Source organism: Furipterus horrens, unplaced genomic scaffold (assembly GCF_987537825.1).
Source record: "Furipterus horrens unplaced genomic scaffold, mFurHor1.1.pri manual_scaffold_6, whole genome shotgun sequence".
NCBI classification, from domain to species: Eukaryota; Metazoa; Chordata; class Mammalia; order Chiroptera; family Furipteridae; genus Furipterus; species Furipterus horrens.
In genome coordinates this window covers 148,640,613-148,663,477 of record NW_028327176.1, presented here as the reverse complement: position 1 = coordinate 148,663,477, position 22,865 = coordinate 148,640,613, and the positions used below count along the sequence as shown (strand labels likewise).

The 22,865-nt window shown below is 42.3% G+C and overlaps 1 protein-coding gene across 1 annotated transcript in view; it reads left to right on the top strand.

Moving 5' to 3' along the window:
• Positions 1-22,865, top strand: part of SCML4 (Scm polycomb group protein like 4) — a 101,726-nt gene that overhangs the window by 24,155 nt on the left and 54,706 nt on the right. The window contains exon 2 of the mRNA XM_090279727.1: positions 21,071-21,285. Within this exon, the coding sequence (XP_090135853.1) occupies positions 21,130-21,285 (156 nt within the window). The 5' untranslated portion in view covers positions 21,071-21,129. The remainder of the gene's footprint in view (positions 1-21,070; positions 21,286-22,865) is intronic.

The window sequence follows — 22,865 nt, the reverse complement described above, 5'->3', positions numbered from 1 at the left end:
ATGAATGTTTCTAGCTGATTTATTCAAAATATCTTAAAAATGGAAACAATCCAAATGTCTACCAACAGGTGAATGGGTTAGCAGATTTTGATGTGTGCATACAATGGGATTGCTGGCAACCAACCACCAGAAGCTAGGAAGAGGCCTGAAACAGATTCTTAGATTCTCCCTCAGGGCCCCAGGAAGGAACCAACCCTGCATGATGCCTTGATATCAGACTTCTGGCCCCCTGAACTATGACACAATACATTTCTCTGATCTTAAACCACCAAGTTGTGGCATTATTTATGACAGCACTAGGAAACAAACACTCTCCTCAACTAGGTTATCAAAGAATGAAATTTTAAGTATTCAACCATCTCTTTGGCATACTCGAGTAGATCTTAATCAACAAACTAAACAAAATAGTGCTTTAAAAATATATGCCTTTTCTTATGTATATTTGGATAACACACAAATGGGGTAAGCAGACATGCTCTTTGACTACTTCTCATTGTTGTTTTCTAATGGAACAATAAATCCCCAAGACAGTTCTCTGTTAGCACACGGAGAAGCCAGCTGCACCCTGCTGGGCTGCGCTGGGAGCAGGGAATTAGTCTTTCTAAAGACTGCACCATATTCCAGAATATGGATTTACTATGATTTATTTTGCCAGTCCAGTTCAGTTAGGTGAAGGTTTATTAAATGCCTCATCCTGAGCACTTCAATTCAAGTTGGTTCAACCCAATCCAATCCAGAGCAAACCAATTCAGTAAGCATCCACTGAGTGACTTCTCTGTGCCACTCACTCTACTGCAATCACATTGGTTTCATCTTCATTGACTACCTCTGTCCCTCAGGTCTCATAGCAAAGATACTTCTTGAAAATCTGTTATGCAATATAACATGAGGCTGATAATAAGACCCTATTAGGATGGCTCTAATGTCCTTACTAAAATGGGCTGCTTAGAATTTGGGATTTTCCCGCAGATAGACAGGAGTAACTCATACTGAAAGAAGTGACAGAAGAGATGAAAGCAGAGAGAACAGGATCTAATCTGGTTTACAGCGAGGAAGACAGCCTCCTAGAAGCAGGCAGGAAGAAACTGAGTGGCCTGCCCTGCCATTGTTCGGCTTGTGTAAAGTATTCATTTGTTGTCTCATATGTTTCCCAATTATTGGTTCTGTGTTTCATGTGTACGCAGAGGCTTCCTGTCTGTAGAATAAATAGCTGCTGGCTGTAAGGCATGGCACCCCATTCAGTTCTTCCTGATGTAAGGAAGCACATTCAACTATTGCCCTCCTGCTTTTGAGTTAGACTGAACATTAGATAATGAGAATTCTGAGTAATCATATTTTTAACTAACAATGTAATTTAAATTCTTGATGCAGTGTGAGATGGAAATCATTGGGAACCACCCTGAAAGCTGCCAGCTATGTCCTGGCTCTGCCTCCGGTGCCACATAGAATAATCCGTCCCTTCTCCAGGCTAAATGCCCTCTGTTATTTCCACTGTTTCACAACAGAAAGTTTCCATATGCCTTTCTCCTCTCATTTTGGATCCAATATTTACTTTGTTTCTTGTCCCCAGAAACAAGTGTAAAATTCCAGATGCTCTGTGAACAATGACACTATACAATCTATATTCCCATGAGTCTTTTGGTAACAAGGCCCACAGCAGAGCCTAAAGAAGACTTGTCATGAATTAAAGTTCCTAGATCTTTCCACCTAGGAAGCCTTTCCTGTAAGTCTCTCCTGTACATTTGTAAATGACATTTCAGCTATTCTATCTGTTTAAACTTTCATTTGATTGATTGGGTCCAAATGACTAAAAAAATTTGAATCTTAATTCTATAGTCTGTAGCATCAGCCGTCCCTCCCTGACTTGTGTCATCTGCCTATTTGATAGGCCTGCCTTCTAAATCTTCATACATGTCATCGGGGAGAAGATAAGTAAAACTAAAGTCTTGTGGCATGCCACTGGAGACAACCTGCTGATCGGTGCTGTCATTTGAGCCATGCAACTGGGAACCTGGGAGGTGTCTCTTTAGTTATGATTGGACCCCAAAGTAATATCCTTCTGCTCATATTTACTATCTGATTCACGAAATTATCTTGGGAAATTTTGTCACATACTTTGCAGTAATCAAGATAGTCTACAGTTAGAGCATTCCTCTGATTTCCAACCAAACTCCCCCTCCCCCTCCCCCTCCCCCTCCCCTGTCTATTAAATCTAGTTCAGTTAGGCCTTACACTTTAAGGGAGATTGCTCCTGGGAGCCAGTGTTCCAATATCAGTGATCACCACATTGTTTTATAAGATCTTACCGATTTAACAATCAATTCTGTGACTGATTATTCACATTCGGAATCCAACCTGTTTTGAAAATTGGGATAAAAATATACCCTTCTGTTCTTCCTGTACTTCTCTCTTTTCTATGATTTCTCAGAAATTTCCAGCCACAGCTCTGAGATCCTATCTGTAAACTCCTGCTCTGGTGGCAGGGTGTTCTGTTGTCAGAGCGTGGAGAGGTTTAAGCTCACTAAAGTGAGTGGCAGCTGTCAATAACTCGGCCACCACCTCGGCAGCCATTCTGGTATCTCACTGTCACCTGTGCATGCCTGAGTCTACTCTGAGCAGTAGGCTCATACCGTCCTTGTTCTTGATCTGAAAAATAAAACTCCACCCAATGACACGCCCCTGTATTTTAGTCCTCTTTGTCACCCGCAGCTCCTCTGCACTTTGATCGCTGCAGAGACTTTTCTTCCCGGCTCCTGCATGCAGTAAGGATGCAGGGTTTGTCCTAGACCAAGCGCGCCTACCGGCTGCACACACTTTTCTGTTGGTGCCTATCCTGATGCCCCTTGGTATCTCCAGGGCCTGGCGCAAATGCCTTGCACCTAGTAAGTGTTTGATAAATATTCATATAGCTATAGATTTTTTTGAAGGTAAACCTTGAAAGCTAATTAAGAATTGATTTAACTGCTGTTGTATGACCTCAGTAGAACTTTGAGAAGGGAGAAGGTCTGGAGAATTATCCAGAAGCTCATGCTTGATGACTGCTAATGCACCAGAGAGGGAGCAAGACAACAGTCATTTTTTTTTTTCTTTTTTTACCTTTCCTTTAGCAACCAAGAAGTGGAAGGCCACAATTGTATCATTGTCTCATTCCCCTCCCTCCCTCCCTCTTTTTCTTTTTATGAGTCAGTCAAATTGTGTTTGCTGAGGACTCCCTGTCCGCAAGGCCCCGGGAAGTCACATACTTTTTTACCCAGCCCAGATACGGCCACTGAAATAACATCGTGGACTTGTCTCTGGGTGTGTGTGTGAGGCTTCTAGGCTTTTTGGTCTTCAGAAGTCCGCTTTAAAAATGTAACATCTTCCAGCCAGAAACAAAAGCCCTGGGAGATGACACCTTTGAATCTCAGCAGCTAACATCTTGTTAACAAGGTGCTGGTGGAGAGAGGCTGGGCTGGGCATTAGCTGGGCAACCCCTGACAAGGCACAGAACCTTTCTGAGCCATTATCTAGGGGTACATTATAATACTTGCCTTAGGGGCTCATAGTGAGGATTTAACAAAGTAATGTGCATGTGTCTCTATGCTTCATTAGTTTGTTTATTATTCATCCGCTACTTGTTGCCTTGTTGGTCCTGTGAGCTGGACCCTGTGTGTAACTGGCTACTAGCGACTGCGCCCAAAGCAAGAAGACACAAGTGCGAGGGAGGTCGCTGACCAGGGCTGGGAGGACCCCAAGATATACTTGGCTGTCCTGCTGTAGGCTGGCAGGCCCAGCCCAATGAGGCTCTGTTTTTGTGGTTATTGGCCAGCTCTCCCTGTTAGACTGTGTGATATGACTGCTACTCCTCCCCAGATGACTTGCTAGGGCTACCAAGCTGAGAGCCATCCTAGGAGACTGAGACTGAGAGACTGTGTATTGACAACACAGACATGTATAACATGCCTGGTGTGTATGTGTGTGTTTGTGTGTCTGGTGGGTGGTACTTGACAGATGAAATTGTCCATCAATGGTCTGCTTCTCTTCCCTCCTCCTGAGAGTGTCTTGGCTCATTTTCATGTCCCCAGTGGGCTCTTCACAGGGACTGGCACACAACAGGTGCCCAGAAAATATTTGCTGAATGGTTGGAGGGGTGAGTAATGGGAGAAAAGTCTGTTTTTGGTCAGCCCTTCTCTTTTGAGGCTACGAAGTTGCTTTTTGGCCCTGGTCTTGTAGTATTGTGAAGGCTATGGGGCGACCAAGCTGTGTGACCACTGGGCTCACTGGTCAGGGAAATAGTGATCCTCCTCCCCCACCTCTGCTCATGTTCCTGATGGGCTGATGCTATGACTGCACCTAACAGGACAATGAGAAGCCTTTGTGATCCTTGGTGATCAGAAGCAAATTAGGACTGCATTTGGTTTTCCTTCCTTTGTGTTAGAAAAAAAAACAACAGGGGGAAGTTTTCGTGTACTCCTTGTTCCACACCCCCCTTTCCTTCACCCATTGTATTCCCCGACCTAGTAATAGTTTGCATTCCTCATATTTGAAGACCCAGGGGTTTTTCTTTGTAAAATAGGGGGAGATTGACCCAGTGTGCAGTGACCGCATGTGCGGAGCTGGATGGGGCATGCCGGGCTCCAAGTGCCCCCCTTTCCTCCCAGCCTCCCAGCTTCTCAACACCTGAAACTTCCCCATTCCAGGGTGGCAGTACCACCCCCCTACCACCATGCCCTCCATGAGGCAGGTATAATCTAGCTGGGAGACAGGTTTACTGTGATGCTCTGCATGAAGGGGTGAGGAGCATGGTTTTCTCTGGATACATTTGTGTGTATTTCTTTAGCTTGGTAAATATAAAATAAATGATTTTGTATTGTGTTGTCTTCAGGCGCCCTGCAAAAAAGTTGGTCAGGAAATAGAGTTCCTATCAACTCTCTGTTCTTTGCAGAGGGAACAACAGATAAGAATCATTTGTCCGGGAATAGCAGCAATGTATGTCACACTTGGGCTTGACAGATTACAATGGGCTCTCATGGTCATTTTCTCATTGGGTCTTCAAGGCAGACTGGAGATGTGATTCTGGCAACTACTGGCATCTCATTTGATAGGTCAGGACACCAGTGCCCAAGAGTCACATTGCTACTCCTCACTGCTACTCAAAGCCAGCTCCCCTGATCCTTGCTTGCCAGCTCCAGACCACTCTCTCTTCCCACTGGCCCTTTGACCACAGAAACATGGTTCTTATCTATTGGGGGAGCAAAGATTTCAGCTACCAAACATGGAAAAACAAAATCAGTTTCAAGATAATCGTGCACTTGCTCTTGACTTTGACCTCTAAAACGCATCTCTCTTCTTTTTTTTTTTTTTTTTTCAGATTTAATGTGTTTTATTGATTAAAATATTACATTTGTGCCAATTTCCCTTCCCTCTGCTCCCCTCCACCCGGTGGCCCCCCTCCCTCCAGTTGTCCCCCCCTTTTAGATTATGTCCATTAGTTGTGCATACAGTTCCTCCCAACCTCTCTCCGTCTATTCCATTCCCTCCTACCTTGATCCCCAATTCCTATATCATCTCCCTCCCTTTCCCCATTCCCCCTCCCTGTTGACCTCCCCCCAATATGCTTCCCGTACCCACAGTTCCTTTTCCACTCTCGTTGCCTGTTTAGTTTGCCTTTGTTTCATCTCCTTAGCTTCTGTTTTTTAAACCAGTCCCTTTAACATCTCATATAACAGTGGTTTGGATCTAATGAACTCTTTCAGTTTTATTTTGTCCTGGAAACACTTTCTCTGTCCTTCTATTCTGAATGACAATTTCGCATCTCTCTTCTTGACTTGCCCAAGAAGTGAGGTTGTTGGTCCCTGGGTTGTTTTCATTTGTTTTCTGCTGACTTCCATATCATGTATACGTGGGTCCAAGGTGGTGTACCTTTCTTAATGAGTTCTTCAAGGACAAACATTGAGTTGCTAGTCTCTACACAGTGTTAGCGAGTACCTTAGATACTATGAAGAGTATCATAATGAAGATATCATAGTTACATATTTCTCTACTTCAGTCTGAACAAATTTGTGTGAGAATATTTGCGTTGGAAACGATGCTGCCTAAGGAAGCACTCTGTGAAATCCTTGAGGAATTCACAAATCCCCAAGACTGGTGAATGGATCTGTATACTGTGTGAGGCATTGACTTAGAGAGCTGTGACTGGTGTTATTTGGATCTCGTTTTAATGTTAGAGCTTTAAGGATTTTTCTTACAAAGTATTTTAAAGGAATCTGGGTATACACTTGGTTTATATTATAAAAAAATCATCTTGAAAAGGAATTTTCTTTGTAGGTAAAGATTGAGTCAGAAACAACCAAAACACCTAACCACCAGTGCTTTCTCAAAACTAAATGCGAAGTATAAATAGAGAACAAAACAGGAAATAGTGGTTTGCAGAAAAAAGAAATACTTATAGCTGCTTGAAAAGGTGCCTTTCCTTATAGTGTAGAATGTAAGTTCAGAGACCCAGTGACAGCAAGTCGCAGACTCCACCTCCTAGAAGAGACTAGCGTCTTCCAGCAAACATTGCCTCGCTGCTGCCTGCAAAACACTTATTACTGTTTTAAAATGATATGGATCAGTCTGTATGCCATAGGCACTGACTAAAGAAGTGTGTTCTGTCTACCCAGTCATCATGTGCTCAGTGAATTGATTGGGTGGCCTTATACCACCGAGGCTTTCACTCTGTCCCTGTCTTCTCTTTATATCCTACAGGGACTTGGGAGGTATGGTCTGAAGGATAAGGTTTCCCTCCTATCTCTTCTAACCAGCTCCATTACCAGCTGCTGCCCCACCCCACCCCCATGTGCCCTGGGGCTGACCCTCGGAGGCTGCTGTAGGGATTTGTGCCAGGAGCCCTGTGGTGGCATCTGAGTCCTGCCCACTAATGAGTGATCTCATGAGAACTCTCTGGGCCTCACCTCCTCAACTGTAAATCCAAGGACAATAGTGCTTTTCTCACAGAGTTGTGAAAATGAATAGAGAGATATAAAGTAAGTGGAGGCCTATCTTGGCACATGTGGTACACTGTGTCTTATGTCTGGGAAGTGGCTATCATGGGACAGAGTTCTGGGCCTGATGGTAACAAATGCCTTGGACTGGATCTTGTTGCCTCAGTGCTGGGGAAATGGGGGATCCTGGGAGAGGGGTTGGGTTGCTGATCATTCATTCATGCATTCATTCTCTCATTCATTATGCCTCATTTGTTTAATAAGCATTTGGTAAGTCCCTAAGATGTGTCAGATGCTGAATTAGGTGGGATACGTTGATCAAAACATAGTGCCTCCTGCAAGAAGCTCACGTGTATTGGGAGAGATACAAAATGATACACATAAATAGAATGGCATGCTGGAGGTACTATGATCAGAACCGTTCCATTACAGCTTCAGGGAAGGATGTTGAATATAAGCATTCTGTCCAGGCAGAGCTGTGACAGAGAGCCTCTGGCAAGCCACCTCCTTGAGGAACATGTCTATTTTTTTTTTTTTTTTTAATCACTGTATGGTTGCCTCTCACTCACGCCTCTAACTGGGGACCTGACGTGCAACCTAGTAATGTGCCCTAACTGGAAATCGAACCAGTGACACTTGGCTCGCAGGCCAATGCTCAATCCACTGAACCACAGCAGCCAGGGCTTGAGGAACATGTCTTTGAAGGTGATTCCTTTTCATCTGGCTGAGGGGAAAGGTCTCATGTTTCAGACAGAAGCTGATGCCTTTTGGGGAGGGGATAGAGCTCTCTGTTGAAGAGCTGAACAAATACAGTAATACCACCTCTTTAATCCCTCCTAAGAGAAAACTGAGTGGGGCACTTGCCTTGAATTCTCCTTCCACCTTCTGTTCAGATTGGAAGCAGATAGTTTCTTGCTTATGGCCAAGCCCACAAGAACCTCCTAGAATGAGGGAAGAGTAGGTGGTGGGGGAAACCCTAGAAGCTACATAAGGGGACCCCTTCAGCTTGGATGTCCTCTGGGGTCAGTAGTAAAGGGGGATGGTACAAAGATCCCCGCAGGGAGAGCCAGGAGGCAAGGACCCGGTGAGGGTGAGGCGCCAGCAGGCCAACGCTCTGACTTTCTTTTCTTTGTCCTGTGGCCCCCGAGAATCTCAGCCCCACAGGACCTCTTCTCTCCGAGTATCCTGGGCTCTTTAGTCCTCATCCTCAAGGAACTAGTTGTCCACAACTGTCCTCCTGCCACATCATCTTTCTCCTCTTCTGCAAAGGCAGGAGGGAGGGTAGGGGACGAGCTCCACTGTGGCCCTCGGCCACCTTGCAGACTCCCCAGAGGCTTCACAGGCACGGCTGGCCCACAGCTGATCTGTCTTCCCCTGTGAGCCTCCCAGAACACGAGAGCACAGGAGGCCTGTGGACAGCCGTTGTGAAGTCATTTGCCACTGTCTGTCCAGGAGGCTGGTGCATTGCTCTGAGGCCTTGCCTGGCTCTCCTTTAGGGTGCAGCTGGGGCTATAAAACTGCTTCGCTGCAGCATGATGGCTCCTCAGCCACAGGGTGCCACCCCTCTCGGATTACTGTCACCTGGCCCCTTTCATTTCTGTGTTATCCTGTGGGACAAGAGTGGGTCTCTTCTTGCTTTTGCTGTCTACGTGAGTAAGAAACGATCTAAATCTAAGAAAGGCTTCTTGTCACTTCATCCACAAATCTGAGGGTTTTGCTTGACAGGGAATTTAGAGATCTGGACCTGTATAGATGACAGGTCTGAGGCCCAGAGACATTAAGCGACTTGTCTTCATCTCTCAGCTGATTGGGAGTGGAGCTAAGACTGGGCCATTTTAACCAGCACCTAATACTGTACCTCATGTGCTGTGCACGCCCACTGCCATGGTTGCTGGTCTGGTCAGGCAGGTCTTTGGGGTTCTTAGGCATCCTGGTCAGTACCAATGCACCCAGCCATGGCACGTGAGGAGTGCAGCACCCATGGACTGGCTTGTGATTTGCAGTCCTCTCAGGGTACAGAGCACCAGCCATCCTCAATCCCACACGTCAGTGCAGCTGGCCCTCGCTGACAAACAGTGCAGATGGCAGAGCCACCGCTCACTCTGCTCTAGAGTAAGACATGGTAGATTAGGTTATTGATTTGTTTGTTTGTATTTTTTGAAAACACACAAAATACAAAAGGTAGGAAATAGCATACAGAGAAAAGCCCTTTCCTTTTCCAGCCCCTAGAACTCCAGTCCTCACTGCCTGCCTGCAAGATGATTGCCACTCTTTTTAAACACTTGCAGAGATGCTATATGCCTGCATATGGGTGTATGCATTTGTAACATATATCTTCCTCACCTACCATATGGTATCATGCCATAGATGCTACAATGTAAATTTAGACATTGATCTTGAAGAGCATTCACTCCCATTTTTTTTAGCTCCGAATCTGCTGACCACAGCTACAGCAGGTTCCTTCTCACAGCCCATCAGTTTGCATGTAGGTTTGTCCCCAGGTGTGGCCATAGACAGACAGATTCCATCTTTTGAGACAGCAGGAAAGATAGAAAATTTCCAAAGGAGGCTTTCTTAAAAACTCTCCATTCTGCTGGGTCATTAACTGACCTCCCTAAAGGGCAGGAAGATGCCATCCTTTTCCATGTCTGTCTGTCAGGGTCTAACTAGGAAATTCCTAGCATTTGAGACACTAGGTTTTTAATACGGGAAATGGTCGCATGGTGATGAAAGAGCGCAAACAGGGGACTGGACAATTAGCCACAGTCTCTGCAGTTGCAACCATCCCCAGGCTAGAGGGACAGAGGGAGGAGGTGGGGTGGCAGAGGGCAGGGCCAGGCCACCAACATGGTGTGGACCATGTGGCTCTCGGGTGGGAGCTAGCAAAGCTAGGAGAGGACTATCACTTCCATGCCAACCCCACCCTCCACACTCAGACCAGCACCTCCCTTTGGGCAAACCGAGCTAGCAGCCAACTGTTACAGAAACCTTGGAAAACAGCTTAGGGTGTGGAGCAGCTCCTTTCACACAGAGAATTGCAGGGTGAGGGATGGAGCTGAGAGAGACAGGCTCAGGGCCAGCCCATGGGAGTCTCTCGAGGGCTGTCTTCTACAAGGGCGTTACCTCTTGGGGAAGGCCTATCAGTATGGGGGGCACGATTGAAAAAGAAGAGGTAGATGCCTAAAACAAGAAGGTGGCAGCCAGACCCTCCTGGGCGTGGCACCTGCTTTCTCTTGCTTTCTGAGGAGCAGTTACAGGCCAGTGGGCCCAGATGTGGTGCTGGAGTAGAAGCAGCTTCTCTTTCTTTTTCCTGTGCTGGCTGAGGGGACAGGTGGGTACCAGCGAATAGGTAGATTCAGGGTACAGCTGAGCACTGGCCAGCCAATGAGTTAGTCATACTTCTGTGATGTGCCTGTCTCTCAGGCTTTCAGATGTTGTAACATTTTTCCAAATCCTGCAGGTTGTAATGGATGTTTCCCCTATGTCACTACACATAGTCTCTGCTCTTGGCTTATGTATCTTTCTTCCTTCCCCTTAAATACAGGAGTCTGGGCTCTATCATCCTGGCTGCTGCACCCTTACTGGGTGGAGGAAAGGTTTTGGTATTGGGAGGGGACTTTTGTAAGTTTAGCTATGAGTAGAGAGGATTTGACAGGCTTTTAGCAACTGCCTTCACAGCAGATGGCCCCTTATAAGAAAGCAGGAAGCCCCCTGCACCCTATCAAACAACAGAGTTGGGAGTTCTACCCGTGACGAAGGTGGTGCCTGTGCCTTGACATCTCTGTATACTTACTAGTCACATCTAGAACCTCATCTCCTAGGGACTGAGAGAACAAGTTTGTACGTGACAACTCCTCTGCAGACATTTGTAGCCTCATATCCCTGAATACACTATTGGACCCACTTTTTACCTGGTTATTATTTGGGACAACTGAGGCTTTTTGATCCTGAATCAATTCCTGTTTTTCCATGACGAGTTGGCTTATTTACAATTTCTTTGTACTCACCCATGTCAGTTTAGACAGGTAGAGACAAGAGCACATCAGTACTTAATAGAACAACAACAACAACAAAAATACAGATAAGCTTCCCCTACTTATTAAAATCAGCAAAAATAAATTATGTTTTATTCTATTCACTATTCTTTTGTATTAAAATGGTTACAACAAGAGTTTGGTGCATCTTACCATTGTCTTCTGAATCTCAGAGAACTCATAGCATTTCACAAACAATTGTTTCAATTCATTATATTACCATTGTTGTTGTTAATGATTCATAAATTGTTACAACTTGCTTCTCTGTCCTCTTAGCACTACCCCTGATATTCTTAAATCATTCTTGTTCTGGTCAGGATAAGACATTCCAAGCTAATTCTGATCCTTCTCTCTCCCCAAGATATAGAATCAGTTATCTTTAAGGAGTCCTGATGTTATTTAGGGTGGAGAACATTATCAGAGAGCAAAATGTGAGCACTAGGTAGGAGTGAGTACAGATCAGTGCTGGCTTTGGCTTGTTGGCCCAATTTTAATGTCAGAATTGAGGAAAAATGTATATTACAGGACTGCATTTTCTCCATTTAATAGAATATATTACTGTCCCTCTCTTCTTATGGTATGAAGGTTTCATTGACCATCAGTGTTCTTTTATATTGATATACTTATATCCAAAATTTTAAAATATTGGAGATGCACCTCTGACCTCAGCTGTGGGCCGTTAGCCTAGATGAGATGGGTAGACTCTCTAGTGAATGGGGTCGCCACAGGTGCCAGGTGCACTCTGCGTGTACAATATTGCATCAGGTTCTGTGAAGAGCAGAGTGACATAGGAAATATGGCCCTTGGCTTCCAGGAATATACAGAAAATCATGTATGTGCATGAAACAATAAGAAAATAATATAAACCATCATTTAATCAGTGCTTGCTGAACCTGCTGGTGCAGGCAACAGATGGTGAAGAAATTGAGAGAAGCAAGAGATCAGTGTGTGGAGAAGCAGGAGGGCTTGGGCCACTTTGAAGAATGGTTGAATTTTAGATAGATGCCAAGGTGCATTCTTATCACTGGAAACCACCTTACTTACAGACCTGAACATCCCATGGAGCATGGGTATTAAGGTACATACGAGGCTGCAGACAAAATAATCACACTGGAGTCACTGGCTTATGGTAAATTCAAGGTGGTGCCCAAGAATGAGAGAAAACAGGATTCTGTTGTACTTTGGAAATGGCAGTGAGAAAGAACATCACAGCAAGGTCAGGAACCCATTCCATGCAGTTCATGGAAGGGAATAATTTAGAGTCAATTAAGGACTCTAGAGATCCTTGTAACTATTGCTTCTTAATACTTTTAGAAACAATAGAAAGCATTGATTCTTCTTCCATTTTAGCTGACCCACCTATTCCCCGTGTGCCACCAAACATCTCTGCACGTACCTGTTCTATTGCCAGCTCTGTGCATTTAGCTTACTCTGTTCTGCCAGGGAAAATCCTGTCTCTGATGTCACCTCCTTGTGCTTTCCTATCTCCACTCCTGCCAAGCCTGCTAAGAGAACTGATTTCTTTCCTCCATGGTACTCTCATAGCATTTCATATGAAAATTATGTTACAGCACCTATTTCCCATATTATTATTGCTTCTCTACTTGTCTGCTTCCCCAAAGTTGGTGAATATGTTAGGAGACATGTGTTATTTATTCTCATATGTAATCAAGGTGTCTAACTATAGTATTTGACACTCAGTGCATGATCAACAGATACCTGTTGGATGAATTAATAAGTGAATGAGTGAATGAATGAGTGGATATGTAAATACATAAATACATGCCTCAGGATAATTCCTGGGTGACTTAATGGCATTGGTATATGCTTTTGGATTTGGTAATTTCTTGTTCTTTATCTTGATAGAGCACTATTAATTTATATGCATTAAATTTGCAAGACCAACAAATAAAATGTCAGCCTTAAATTCATAGACCAGATCTTAGGCTCTCTTGGTTTTAGTTGTAATATTTCTAGCCAAGCCTTGTTTTGATAAGAAAACGGAGACTTGGGAAACCAGCCGCAAATCAAATGACTTAATATGTCAAGCCGGACTTTCGTCCAAGATGGAGGTGTAGACAGACACACTGTGTCTCCCTCCACAACTAAGAAAAAATACAACTACCTCAAAACTAGAAACAACCAGAAGTTCCAGAAAATTAAACTACATGGAAGTCCAGCAAACAAAGATATAAAGAAGAAATACTCATCCAGACAGGTAGGAGGGGTGGAGCCAGTGCGGAGAGGATGTGGTGTGGTGGCAGCAGCAGCGGTGGCAATGGAAGGCTGGCAGAAAGTGCAGTCACATATTTTAAAGCCAGGAGGGACACCTAGGGAGTGTTCCCAGGTCCTCACTGGACCTAGCAGCTCACGGTTCCAGCACCGGGGAAAATCAAGCCTCATTGCTTCTGATTGCGCAGACCAGTTAAGGTTGGGGTGGAGGCAGAAATTGCCAGTCTCTTAGCAGAATCTACTTGTTTAAAGAGCCCCGATGGTCCTAGAACATCCAAAGACCCAACCACTCTGAGAACGACAGCCAGAGCAGCAGCTAGAGGGACGCCAGTCCAGTGCAGAAGTGGGAGAGGTGCCTGGAAAGGGGGCAAGTGCTGAACAGGTGGTGTTGTTCCCTCTTGAACACTTCCCCCACATACAGCGCCACAATATGGTGAAATAGGTCACCCTGTACTGATGAATCACTAAGGCTCCACTTCTTACAACATAACAGGAGCAGCTCCACCTGGGACACAGAGGCAAACAAACATAGGAGCCTGTCAGAATGAGGAGACAGAGAAGTATGACCAAAAAGGGGAAATGGGTCAAGGTTCCAGTGGGAGAACTAAGCGACGAGGAGATAGCCAACCTAACAGATGAGATAGACAACCTAACAGATGAAGAATTCAAAACACTGGTGATAAAGATGCTCACAGGCTTGACAGATATGCTTGAGAACAAATGAAGGCTATGATAAGTGAAACAAAGAAAACAAATGAAGGCTATGCTAAGTGAAACAAAGAAAAATTCATACAAAACCAATGGTGAAGGGAAGGAAACTGGGGTTCAAATCAATGACTTGTAACATAAGGAAGAAAAAAACAGTCAACCAGTGCAGAATGAGGAAGCAAGAATTGAAAAAAATAGAAAAACGTTCCAAGTTTTGTGAAGGAGATGGACATACAGGTTTGGGAAGCACAGAGGGTCCCAGGCGAGCTGGACCCAGAAGAGAGCACACCAGGATGCATCATGATTGAGATGCTAAAGGTAAAAGATAAAGAGAGAGTCCTGGGGGTAGCAAGAGAGAGGTGGAGAGTTGCCTACAGGGGGGTGCCTATAGAACTATCAGCTGATTTCTCAGAGGACACTTTGCAGGCAGGAAGGGACTGGCAAGCAGTATTCAATGTGATGAAAGGCAACCTGCAACCAGGACTACTCTTTCCAGCAAGGCTATCATTTGGAATGGAAGGGCAGATGAAGTGCTTTCCAGACAAGGTGAAGCTAAAGGAGTTCATCATCACCAAGTTATTATTATATGAAATGTCAAAGGGACTTACTTTAGAAAAAGAAGATCAAAACTATGAACACTAAAATGACAACGAACTCACAACTATCAACAACTGAATCTAAAAATTAGAAACAAAATCCAACTAAGCAAACCAGAATAGGAACAGAATCATAGGTATGAGTATCATTTGGAGGGTTATCACCTGGGAGGAGGGAGGGGGAGAAATGGGGATATGATGCAGGGATTAAGAAGCATAATCGATTGTTACAAAATAGACAGAGGGAACTCAAGAATAATATAGGAAAGGGTGAAACCAAAGAACTTATATGCATGATCCATGGACATGAACTAAGGTGGGTGGGATTGCTGGAGGGGAGAGAGATAATGGGCAGAGGGGAGCAAAGGGGAAAAAAATTGGAACTACTGTAACAGCATAATCAATAAAATATACTTTAAAAATATGTCAAGTCAACATTTGACAACTTCACTTCATAGAGGTGAAACTTGGAGATCCAAAGGCTTGGTGACTAGGCTGTTCCAGGGACAGAATCTTCTAATGTTTACTAAAGGTCTTTGCTATAAGTTGGCTTCCAAATCTGACCTGAACTGAGGCAGCTCATATTCATGGAAGTCCATAATTGAAAGCAGAGAAATTCAGAGGTTTCATGTATACCTCTAGGACTTTGACAGTTCTGAAGTGATTTATGTGTTTGGGTGTACCAAATTGTGTATCCATGGCTAGGATGTCTTTGGACATTTGAGGTCTTTGAAGATGATGCAAAATCTTTGGGGGTTGATAAGAACCCAGCTGCCACCCAGTCCTGCTTGGAGGGAAGTAGTATCAAGGAGGGTGAGGGGGTGAGGGGGTGAGCTGGTTCTCTTGGGGGTCCAGTGAAGCACCTCTATTCACCATCTGTTTATAGACATTCTTCTTAGCTCTGAAACAATCTTCTTTGATATTTTTGGTAATGCGATTTTTTTTGCCTTTTTGTTGCAGTTTGTTTGGGATAGTAAAGCAGTGGCCTGTGAAGGTTTATTGATCAGGAGCCAAAGCCATTTGAAAACAAAAAAACAAAAAACCATAAAAGAAGCATCCATTTCCAATAGAAACTTCCAGAGAATGAGAATTATTCACTCATTGTTCATTTTTTATACTATTTTTATACCTATGGTTTAAAAAGTCTAAACTGCAAATGATACAAAGGAGAAAGCAAAAACATCTTTTAATATTTTACTGCCCAGAAACAACCACTATCAGCCTTTTGATGATTATCTTTCCATGACCTCTTTGTGTGTGTAAATATATGCAGACTCATCTCTATCTATCTATTTATATATAAATATATGACTACAATCATACTAGAGATACTATTTGCAATCTTCAAATTGTAATTTTAAGTATATATGTGTGTATATACAAAGGATTCCATTTTATGAATGTGAAATAACTTACTAAATTAAGGCTGTTTTGAGAGATATTTGATTGTTTCTGATATTTCACTATTATAACTAACATGCAAAGAATATCTTTTACCATATTATCTTTGTGTTCTTCTCAAATTATCTTCTTAGGAGAAATCCTCAAGAATAATGTAGCTGGGTCAGGAAGTGCACATGTGTAAAGATTTTAAGTGATTTTCCAGTTGTCCTCCAGAAGGGTTAGCTAATTTCTATCCCGACCAATAGTGAATAGATGAGCCTGTTCTCTCCCCTGTCACTCATAGAGAGTATTGTCAGAGTCATTCACATCTATCAGTCTGGTAGCCACAAATGACATCTCAATTTACTCACTTGGGCAGTTACCAGTCAAGTTTAGAATCTTTTCTTGTTATAATTGACCATGTATTTCTGTTTCTTCTCTCTCATTCTCTCTCTCTCTCATTTTTGTAAATTATGTCCTTGCCCATTTTTCAGAGTGATTATTTTTATTTTAATAATTTGAAGGAGTTTTTTGCATTAACCTTTTGTTGCTTCATATGTAGCAAATAGTTTTCTCAGGTTTTCACTTATTTTCAATCTTTTTTCATGATTTTACTTTTACTATATGAAAACATTTGAGTTTTATGTAGTCATGTCTATTAGTCTTTCTACTATACATTGATTTCCTGAGTTCTTCATCAAAGTTAGAAAGACCATCATCATCTCAAGAGTATTAAAATGCTGACCTATATTGTCTTCAGTACTTAATGTTTAAGTTTTTTTTCAATATTTTAATCTTTGATCTCTCTAGAATTAATTTTGCTGAAATATAGCTAAAATTTTATTTGTTTCTAAATGCCAATTGTCCACAAATCATTTATTCAGCTTTTCTGTATTGATATAAAATGATCCTAAACTTCAAACAAATAGAAACTTAATATATGTTTAATTTCTGGACTGACTTTTTTATTGATCAGATTCCTTATTCCTGTACCATACAGTTGCCATTGTTATAGTTTTATAATAATATATGTTAGGAACCAGGAGGGAAGTCTCCCCAGCTGGCTTTTGTTTTGTTCTTCTTTTCTTTAAGTGTCTTTGGATTTTTTTACATGATTGCATTTAATTTATAGAATAATTTAGGTAAAAATTACATCTTAAAATACATCTGTCTAATAATGGAATAACATTTTTATTTATTCAAGGCTTATTTTAGTACAAGTATAATTTTTAATATATATTTTTTCATGTAAGTCCTTCTACTTATTAAATCTATATGAAGAGCTGTGAAGGGCCTAAGGTTTTAGCCTCTGCAAGCCAATGAGTTAATCTGCCACCATGCCATGGGTGCTGGCAGAAGATACTCCTAGGTCAGGGACACAGCAGGTGACATAATCTTCACATCCCCATCTGTGTTCCTTGTCCAGGTTCCATGGTGGGTGCTGCATATGCAGTGGATTCGAGTCACAGGTGAGGAACTCTAAGCTTAGGAAACACTAATGAGAGATCAGGCCAGGCTTCCTTGAGTTAACTGTTGAAGAGTAAGGGTAGTAAACCAGAGGGGGAAGACATATGCAAAGGCCCTGTGGTGAGAGTCTATATATATCCGGGAAAAAAAGGACATCATGGTGGCTTCGTTATCTTTTGGCTAATGGGTGCTGAAGAGAATTAGCCTGTTTATTTTTCCCATTGTAACTGATCTATGTGTTCTGCCTAAATTCTTATAGATTTTATCTTACTGCCTTTAAGTGTATTATTTTATTAAAATTTATTGTTATTCATTTTTAAAGAAATTTTCTTAAGATGCAGAGAGCCTCTTCATTCTGGAAGATGGCCTCTTAATATATTTTTGAGTATTTCCCTTTTCCATTAGTTTTGGTTCTCAGGCTGGCACTCAATCCACTGAGCCACACCAGCCAGGGCTCCTTTTCCATTAGTTTTGATTTTTTCTTTAAACATTTGATGCATTGTCACTATTTTCCATAGTTGTGTTCTTCCTAAAAATTTTTTATCTGCCTTGTTTCCACTGCATCCCAAGATTCCAAGAATAAGGACTCTTCCTTATTTTCAGTATTGATCTTTTCTACTTTTACTTTTTTGTTGTTCATGTCGTCATTTTGGAAAGGGAGGTTTAGGGGCATCCTGAACTTTTGCCACCATCTTTTCCAAAGTCTGTTATTGAAAGACCACTCTGTAAGCACTTTTCCTCAGCTCCTTAAAGTTATTCCAAGGAGACATTTAGAGAGTTCTCATAGTTAAAATAACCTCTTCAATTTTTAAGTCTTATGTCTTTTTACTTAAAATTGTACTTATTTGTGTACTACAATTGTATTTATTTGGGACAAGGAATTGGGAAATAGTATCTTCCTGATTAGTGGCTTAACTGTGTAATCATTCAGGTGTGGTGAATTGAAGGGACTATGGGAAGACTTTCTATCTCCAAGTATTTCCCAATTGCTGAGTAACTAGAATGCCATCAATAATGGTTCATTGTTGCTCTGTTAGCATAAAATGTGTTGATCAGATTTAGTTATCTGGAAAGGTCCTTCATACTCCTAAAATGGATGTGTTTCTATGGAAGGAAGTGAAAAGTAACAGAAGTCCTGATTTTTCCTCCCAGTAGAGAGAGGAAAGTAGGAAAACAGAAAAACCCAGTTTAAAAGATGACATTTTTCTCAAGAAAACATTTTTTTGACGTTTTGAGAAATTTTGGGATAGTTAAGTGTCATTTTGAGTGATACAAACTTATAGACTAATAAGTCAATTAATTTGTTACTCTTCCTTTACTCTTCAAAGCCTATTCCACAAAAGTTTTGTGTGGGAGTAATCTCAGCACAGTACCCCAGCTCACCAGTGAGGGAAGACAGCAGTTGGCCCTTCAGGAGGATCATAATTTCAGTGCTATCTCTGATCATGGGTTTGTTGGCTTTTTATCTTGATGTTAGTTGATACATTGCTGACCTCCTTACTAGAGGCAAAGTAGAAAGGTAGAAAAACATGCCCCAGACTAGAAAAAAATCCTGTTTCCAAAGTCTATAAGCAATAATGAAGGAGAAACTTGATCATGATAATTCAAAATGCGACTCAGACCAAGTTTTACATAGCAAAAATTTTATTGGATACATTTTGGTGGTTCTTCAATGGTTTGGGATGCATGTTTTTTGTAAATGAATATTTTGGATATTTGCTGGTATTGTGAAGTACAGACTTGAAATCTAGAAATAGAATAATGTTGATGGGTTTATCTTCAGTGATCATAATCCCTTGACTCCAAGACATCTTTGATTATATCATACATCACTATTTCATGTACCACCAAGAAAGAAAAAATGCTCCATGTGGGATTCTGATCTGCATACAGTGCTGTACAGTACACCCTAATTTTGGAGATGTTAATATATGGAAAACATGCATCTTAGAATCAGTGAGATGTGGTATTCCTCCTACTGACAAAAGCAGGGAAAAATTGATATTCTCAACAGCATGTTCATCTATCTGAACTGTTTAACAATGCAATTAGTAAATAAACTTGTGCTTTAAAGCTCAGTTTACAAGCGTGGAAACAAGGAACAGACTGATAGTGACAAGAAGGGTGAGGGGAGGGGGATAAGAGGGGAAGGAAGGTAGAGTCTAGTCAAGGAACATGTATGAATGACACATGGACATAGTCAACAGGGTGGGGATTGACCGTAGGAGGGAGTAGGCAGGTCAGTGGAGAGCAATAGGAGAAAAATTGGGACAACCATAGAAGAACAACAATAAAAAAAAGGCAAAAAAACCCCAGAACCCTCTGTTTACTACGAGTGATATTTCCAAGAACAATCAAGATTGTTGTTAGAATGTGGTTAGTATTCAGAGAACTAACAAAGTGAACTTACATTCAGAAAGGATGCCCCAAATTTCCCATCATGTTTTTAAGTCTTTCCACTTATTTGATATTTTCCCAACCTTGAGCAATGCAACCTGGTTCTTGCAGTCCTGCCCAGCCCAGGGTGTAGGGACTGCTTCTATCCTATTTCCCAACTCTTCCTGTCACCGTTTGAAAAAGAGCTTCTCATTTCCACTGTTAGGTAGCACTCATTGTCAGAAATTGACTTTATTACCTAACATCACCCCTGAGTTAAAGTCAAAAGCTCTGTCTCTTTTGTCACATTCATGAACATTCCAGGAAGTCGACTCCTGAGCTCATGGTCCTGGCTGTGCTTCTGGGTTGGGGATAATCAACTAGTTCTTGCAAAAATATTTGGCCAGCTCTACCTGAGAAGCTTTATCATTAGTATCTTTAATGCTAAGAATACTATAGCATGTGGGGTATCTGCTCGGAGGGAAGGATTTTCACATGGTAAACACTTATTTAGAGAGTCCTACCATCTTTGCCGTTGGTAACACTTTAGCACATTTCCTTCCACCTTTTTACAACATACATTTTTCCATAACTGGGGCCATTTTTGTTTATAATTTTTGTGATGCTTTTTCACTCAACCTCATGTTAATAAGAATGTTTTTAAAGGCTTTTAATGAGTTGATCATTTTATTCTGTCGATAAATCAACTACTTCCCTCTTCCTTGTTATTTGGGCTATATCCATTTTATGTTTGCAGTTCTAAATCATGCTAAAATAAAATTTCTACATATAAATCTCTCCACAATTTGATTGAGGGACATAGTAGACTTTAACACAATTCATTTGTGCTGCTAAATTTCTTTCATGGAAAAATTTTTGTAACTATTTATAACCAAACCAAAGGGATAGAAGTGAGTGTGAGGGAATCGTTGTGTTTATTTAAAACTATTATTATATCAGTTCAAAGTTGAACTGACTGGGGAAACTGAGACACAGATAGATAAAGCTGTCTTGTTGCTCATGACACTATCAATTGTGTTTGGAGCTGGGAATCTATTGTCTTCTCCACCTAGGCAGTATCTTTCTTACTTCACTATAGTCCTGTGGAAATTCGCTATCCTTGAAATTATACCAGGAGCTCAGCTCTGCACCATAAAAGCTCCTAGTGGTGCCTGGCCCTCTCATACTTGGTCTTCCCCTCCAACAAGGTGTCGTATGACCAGAATCACCAAATCAGACCCATGTTTGCCTTGCAAACGAAACAAACACTTTTGTTTTTGTTTTGCTTTGTGTCTGGACTAATTCTTAGCACCTCTTCTGCCTGTGAACGATTTGTCACTTCCTTCTGCAAGACTGGCACCAGCAGAAATGCAGTCTCAGAGGATCCCTGGGAGAAAGCGAGGCCGACCCCCACTTCACTCAACACCTGTGAAGATGGCAGTTCATAACCTTTATTCTGCTTCAGCTGGTTCTTTACCAGCAGTGAAGATCCCAAAGAAAAGAGGGCGGAAACCCGGGTACAAGGTACGGCTCCATCATCTCCTTTCTCCAAAGTGCTATTGGGCTGGGGCATGGGTGCTTGGGCATAACTCCAGCTGCAGAATGCGAGGGAAGGTTGGGAGCTGCGTAAACACAGAATCTGTAAGTTAGTGTCACGGGAGCTTGTGACGGACGTGGCCTCACTGTTACAACAAGGCACACAATGAATGCTGTTGCCATCGCATGCATTTTTACAAGCAGAGAAAGCAAATTACACCAGATGGGGAAAGTTGTAAGGCGAGCAGATTTTAGGGTCAGAGCTAAACACACATTATTCAGCCTGGCATCTAAATGAATGTTTCAGTTGCTGAGCTTTCCCCTGACCGTGCCTTTTGGGGCGGCTCTCAAAACCACTTTCCAGAACTCATTTGTCATTTATTTTAGTAGAAGCAGATGATGTTCCTGAGACATTTAAATTAATAATGAGAACAGGCTAGTGTCAAAAGACACAGAAGAGTTTTCCCAAATAGAGCCTCAATAAAGGGACTCATGCTGAAAATGCTGGGTGTTAATTTATAGTTTACTGCTTATAAAAGGTGCTGACGTCAAGTTTGACTCCAAGGAGACACATCAGGCGAAATTAAAATCCTGTGACCCTTTTAAGAATTAATGATTTGGAGAGGCTGGGGGTGGAGAATAAATTCTCCAATGTAACTGCAGTCACATAAAGCAGTCTAGACTCGAGAACTAGCTTCTGCTCTGAGATGTTTTTTGAAGAGGCTCCTGGAGAGGAAAGACTGAGCTTTTCTCCACCAGCCTTTCAAGCATTAGAAAATGAGCCGCAGAAGTTTTCCTTTATTTACTTGTCTAGAAATAAAGAACTTATGTTTTCATCTTGAGATCTAAATGCTCAAACCAAAATGCAAATTGGCAATTAGCTCCCATAGATTTAGGAAAATGTATGGAAATTATTTCAGGTCAGCAGAAAGATGAGGCTTCTGGAAGAACTGGTTATGAATTCAGCGTTTACCCCTTTGGTTTTCTGCAGTTCTTCCAACTGCTGGAAAATAAAAAAGGTAGGTGAGGGGAAGTGACTCCAAGTTATCTGGGGGTCATTGGATTTAGTAAAAGGTTTTGGGTAAAGTCTTTTGTCACTGGTATTATTCTAACAAAGAGAGCCCCCTTTTCCTCATGGGCACAGCCACTTCAGAATTGTGTCGCTGGAGCTGGCACAGGGCAGGTCTCCCTGCTCAGCTACCTGCACAGTTGCCAGGGTCCGGGAATTGCGTCTGGAAGGCTGGAGCTGGGCAGCCTCTCTGTTCATAGAGCCAGGGAGCAAATCCAGGAGCTGAAGAAACACACTGAAAACTTTTCTCTTCTGTTTGGCCTTTCTCCTACTCCCCTGGGAGCTGTGACCCAAGAATGAAAATTACTGACAGACACAGCATTTCTGGGGCCAAGAAAAATGGAAATTCACTCCGTGAAATGAACCCAACTTTGCAATTTTCCTGCTTCCTACAAAGGGCAGTTTTTTAGTGCTTCCTACACCCAGAGACACCTACCTCAAGGCAGGAAGGAAGCTTTGGGGATGCTTAGCAGAGGATGCAGGTCCTGCACAAAGCAGG